At 36.5% G+C, this 5,061-nt stretch overlaps 1 protein-coding gene across 3 annotated transcripts; it reads left to right on the top strand.

The window, feature by feature from the left end:
* The first annotated feature begins 1,057 nt into the window (after window positions 1–1,057).
* LOC120167673 (type I inositol polyphosphate 5-phosphatase 4-like) lies at window positions 1,058–4,285 on the top strand. Of its 3 annotated transcripts, none has more exons than XM_039176617.1 (11): window positions 1,058–1,649; window positions 1,787–1,843; window positions 1,916–2,003; window positions 2,108–2,212; window positions 2,283–2,904; window positions 2,998–3,191; window positions 3,285–3,393; window positions 3,462–3,589; window positions 3,671–3,970; window positions 4,053–4,123; window positions 4,205–4,285. In XM_039176617.1, the coding sequence occupies exons 1-9, from the start codon at window positions 1,502–1,504 to the stop codon at window positions 3,891–3,893; spliced, it is 1,674 nt and encodes a 557-aa protein (XP_039032548.1). In that variant the 5' UTR covers window positions 1,058–1,501; the 3' UTR covers window positions 3,894–3,970; window positions 4,053–4,123; window positions 4,205–4,285. The 3 variants fall into 3 exon arrangements, with proteins under 3 accessions (XP_039032548.1, XP_039032546.1, XP_039032547.1); XM_039176615.1 differs by having other exon boundaries at window positions 1,742–1,843; XM_039176616.1 differs by having other exon boundaries at window positions 1,059–1,645; window positions 1,774–1,843.
* Window positions 4,286–5,061: the final 776 nt, after the last annotated feature.

Raw genomic sequence — 5,061 nt, 5'->3', positions numbered from 1 at the left:
GACAAATATTTAATTTACCTCTTCTTTTAATATGTTTTCTTCCCCAAACCATCTTCTTGCGCCGCTGGACATGTTCCATTAGATAAGCAAATCACAGCTTCAACCCACTTTCCATGACCAAAAACCCATTGTGGTTTCTGAGTGTTTTTAACACTAAAATTGCAAATAAAAAACCCAGAAAAGTTAAACTAAAAAAAAGAAAGATGGCAAACCTCAACGACAACAAAAAACCCAATCCTTTTCCATTTATGTATGTGTAATTTGTTAATAAAACCAATTCCCAAATCGAAGGAAAAATACTAAATTTCAAACAATAGAATCAGAAATTGGATTAACAAATATGGGTTTTAAGCTTTTAGACGAACGGGGATATTAGAATTAAGTATTCAAACTCGACATCTAAAGGAGATGAACAAGAAACACAAAACGGGTTTCCCGAAATAAAGATAGAAAAAGAACCTGAATGGATGTTTCTCGAAATGAGTGGCTTGGATTGAGATCTTAGCAGGTGTAAGAGAGCAGTTCTCGCCATTTTCTCCAAGTTTTTGCAGAGAGTGGCAATGTGAAAAATCTAACAAGATGATGGGGTAGGGGAAGAAAACATATTAAAAAAAGGGGTAAATTAAATTTTTTGTTCCTAAATTATTTTGGGTTTACAAAAATATCCATCATTAATATTTTATCTAAAATTCAAGGGTTAAAATATAAATTAAATCATTTTACTAACGTGTAACATCATCAAATTAACGAAATTTAATATTTCAATGACCACATTTTAATTAAAACAAAATAAAAATGATTACAAATTAATTTTTTTGAATCGAGTAATTTTTTTGAATCGAGTGATCTTATATTAAAAAATAAAATAAAAGTGACAAACTCTGCAGTTTACCCTAAAAGTTATTAAAAATTAAGTAAAAGTAATACATTAAATATGAAGTTGTAAAAAATAATAAATAAAAATGGATTGGGCTAACCCCGGGATCTCTTGATAGTCTTCCACCTTCAGTTGTAGTCCCACACTTTCTTCTGTTTTGTCTTGTTCCATTTTCTCTCTTCAACTCCTCCAGCAGAAAATACTTAATAAGTGAAAGACCAAAGAAAGAAGTACCGGGGGAACCTCCAACTGGACATTTTTGGGTTTCAATTTCTCCTTTTTAAACATCAAATGGTAATGCAGATGAAACACCAGAACTCCCTTTGTTCCCTCCCTTGTTTTTTCTTCATTACCAAAGGGAACTAAGGGATGCCCTTGTCTTCAATCTCTTTTGCTATCATTCAAAAATACTCCATTTTTTCTTCATTTAATTTCAGATCAAAACTTCAAACTTTAAAGCCCTGTTTTTCTTAATGTTTCATAGAAGGGTAATATCAAGTCATAGTTGAGAAAAAGGAAGCAACTTCATTGAATCATAATTATTGCTGCTCATATTTCTGGATAGCCTATATGAAATGTGTGACACAATGAGACAAGCCAGAAACTCATTTTGATTCTTCTGTCATGTTATGTGAACTACGAGATTGCTGTTTATGTGAAAGTGTATTTTCCCTGATGAAGATTTCATGGTCCAAGACATTGGTCAAGAAGTGGTTGAATATCAAGAGTAAAGCTGAGGACTTTCATGCTGACGATATTGATTATGGAGGAGGTTTGATTGGCATTTTAAACCTTTTTATTCTGTTTTAGCCTTCTATATAAAAACAGAGATGATATTCTTTTTCTGAAAGTGAAAATGATTAGATTTTGGATTCGTTTATGGTTTCTGTTTTTCCGATGTTGATGAAGATTGGAGACACAGCTTCTTGGAGAGGGAACCATGCACTATCAAGAAAAGTGAAACAGGTTCGGAACCATGCACATTCAATTCCTTTTTTATTCTCTTTCTAATTAGTTTTATCAATGGATGGATGCTAGAGAGATTGAGCAAGAGGTATTCCGATCGAGTTCGAGTGAGTAAGATTGATCTTGATGGCTCACTAGTTAGAGATGTGCGTAATTATAGGTATGTGTTGTGAACTTGTGATGTTAATTTGTTTCTGGTTCTGAGTTGTATCGTTGAATCGGAATTGGGTTTTTAGAGGTTTTTTTGGTTCCATATGGGCGCAGGATTTTTGTAGCTACATGGAATGTGGCTGGAAAAACTCCTCCAAATCATTTGAATCTCGAAGATTGGCTTCATACCTCTCCTCCTGCTGACATTTATGTTCTCGGGTATGCCAAACTAGTCTGGATTTCTTCTCTTGAAAACACAAGTTTGATATCCTTTAATTTGGCCTTGTAGGTTTCAAGAAATTGTTCCTTTAAATGCTGGTAATGTTTTGGGTACCGAAGACAATGGACCAGCCAGAAAATGGCTAGCTCTCATTAGGAAGAGTCTGAATAGTCTTCCCAGCACCAGCGGTGGTTGCCGCACACCTGATCCCCTTGTAGAACTGGATGCTGACTTCGAAGGATCAACGAGGCAGAAAGCTTCGTTGTTCTTCCACCGGCGATCATTTCAATCCTTAAGTCGTAGCATGAGAATGGATAATGACCCTGAGAGGTCACAACCCCGACTTGTTAGTCGATTCAGTTCGTGTGATCGTGTTATCTTTGGGCGTAGACCTGGTGATTATGACCCTAATTTCATATGGGGTTCCTCCATCTCCGATGACGAGAATGGACTCGGAGATTCACCAGGTAACACTCGATATTCGCAGTGTTCTCCTATGTCGTATGGTGGATCTTTTCCCAGGGAGGAAAGCAATCGACAAATGGGGCATTCAAGGTACTGTTTGGTTGCCAGCAAGCAAATGGTTGGGATATTTCTGACAGTGTGGGTGAAGAGTGATCTTAGAGATGATGTGCACAACATGAAAGTGTCGTGTGTTGGCAGAGGATTGATGGGTTATCTAGGAAACAAGGTACATTTTTGCATATGAAACTTCCTCTGATTTGAGAATATTTGTTCATGTGGAATAAAGAGGCATGCTCATTTTTTTCGAATCTTTTTCCAGGGTTCCATTTCTATTAGCATGTGTTTGCATCAAACCAACTTTTGCTTCATCTGTAGTCATTTAAGCTCGGGGCAAAAGGAAGGCGATGAGCTGCGACGAAACTCTGATGTTATGGAGATCCTCAGAAAGACAAGATTTCCCAGGGTTCATGCAATGGGAGATGACAATTCTCCCCAAACGATTCTAGAGCATGAGTAAGCAATACTTGTTCCAGTAAAGTCACTGCATTATTTTCCAAAATCTTAGCCTTTGGCATAAAATTATTAGTTTTGAATGTCCTGACACAGTCGCATTATATGGCTTGGGGATTTGAATTATCGGATCGCTCTGTCGTACGGTCTTGCAAAGGCTCTGGTTGAGATGCACAATTGGAAAGCACTGTTAGAAAATGACCAGGTATCATGTCCATTTTTTACAGCTTTGAGTTTAATTCACACGAGTCTGACAAATTGATGGTTTTCCAGCTACGGATAGAGCAGAGGCGAGGCCGTGTTTTCGAGGGATGGAGTGAAGGAAGAATATATTTCCCTCCGACATACAAGTATTTGAATAATTCAGACCGATATAGCGGGGAGAAGAGAACTCCCGCATGGTAATTCGAATCATGAAGTTTAGTTTGATCTGATCATCATAATACAAGCAAGAAAGCAATGTGTTTTTTGTTTTTGTGAAGGTGTGATCGTATACTGTGGTACGGAAGAGGCCTCTACCAGTTATCTTATGTTAGTGGGGAGTCGAAGTTCTCGGATCATAGGCCTGTTTTTAGTGTATTTTCAGCAGAGGTTGAGTCTATTAACCGTATACGAATGCGGAAAAACTCGAGTTGTTCCAGCGCGAAGATCGAGATCGAAGAACTGTTGCCGCGGTCACATGGAGCTCAGTTTCTTTTGAGATGATCTCTACCAATTCCATATTCTATGCTACACCCTTCAGGAAAATGATAAAGGATGTATTTTTTTTTTCTCTCGGTCAGGTACAGCTGCTGTAAATCATGTATTTCCCCCCCTTGAGAATATCTGCTGCTTATTCTTCTTCTTACCCATCAATTGTTACAGGCGGAAATGCCATATGGACTCTGTACCATGGCGTCGACGACGACATACTTTTGGCCGCAATCTGGAGAATGGTCAGTCCATCCGGATGTAGTTTCTTACTTGAAATTCATTTTTGAAATTACTTTGTACATGACTTTTTCCGATTGCAACAGGTGCAGGTTGTATATTTTCAATAATTCCCATCTCCAGAAGTTCACAGCATACTACAAACCAAATTCCTAGCTGCCAAACTGGAAAAAGTGCAGCCATGAGCAATTAGCAATAATTTACAAGACAAGTTGTTGCAGTGTTCTTGTCCAAATTCCGTTGGAAGCCCTTTACTCAATGTCAGGTTCTGGAAAACAAAATTCATCGTAATGTGATGCTTGAAAAAAGAGAAACATGTTTTTGATTTCTGTGCACCATCTTTTTTTGGTGCTGCCAATCATTTTAGTAATGAAGAATAACGATTTTTGTAATGAACTACCTGAAAATGATTACGAAATGAATCATTAAATATTTGCTTCAAAAAAACAAATAAATCCCTAATAAGAAAATTATAATTTAAACATTTATTATCTAATTAAACCTCTATGTAATGAATTGAATCCCAATGAAAACATGTGACCTACTCTCATTCAAGAGAAATAGAGAAAAGGAGCAGCTTCAGGTATTATGATCACCAAGCATTGAAGAATTGTTCAACTGTGAATGCTACTTTAGTTAGGACCCAAACCGAAGTAATGTGGTAGGTCTTAGCTTTTGCTTACTGCCAATTATTTTTGGTGTAGCTGTTGCCTGTAACTTTTAGACCAAACCAACCCTTTGGAAACTGTCACAAGCAAAACATTTATGAAACTCAAGCTGTAACATAATATATATATATATATATATATATATATATATATATATATATATATATATGCAAGCAATTGACTTAGATGTTTTGACAAAAGCTAAAAGGTTATGAACTTCAACTTTTAAAAATTACTTTTTAACCCAAGTTGAAAAATAATTCTCAATAACATAT

This window comes from Hibiscus syriacus, unplaced genomic scaffold (assembly GCF_006381635.1).
Source record: "Hibiscus syriacus cultivar Baekdansim isolate YM2019G1 unplaced genomic scaffold, ASM638163v2 tig00111693_pilon, whole genome shotgun sequence".
In the NCBI taxonomy this organism is placed as follows: Eukaryota; Viridiplantae; Streptophyta; class Magnoliopsida; order Malvales; family Malvaceae; genus Hibiscus; species Hibiscus syriacus.
Note: the sequence above shows the minus strand (reverse complement) of the source record. Positions and strands in the feature narration are given on the sequence as shown.

Bases quoted from the DNA above. Each gene is read 5' to 3' on its own strand.
- LOC120167673 (XM_039176615.1), top strand. From the start codon at position 1,502: ATGTTATGTGAACTACGAGATTGCTGTTTATGTGAAAGTGTATTTTCC. The intron at 2,004-2,107 runs GTATGTGTTGTG...ATATGGGCGCAG, and splicing joins AGAGATGTGCGTAATTATAG to GATTTTTGTAGCTACATGGA. The intron at 3,192-3,284 runs GTAAGCAATACT...GTCCTGACACAG, and splicing joins CAAACGATTCTAGAGCATGA to TCGCATTATATGGCTTGGGG.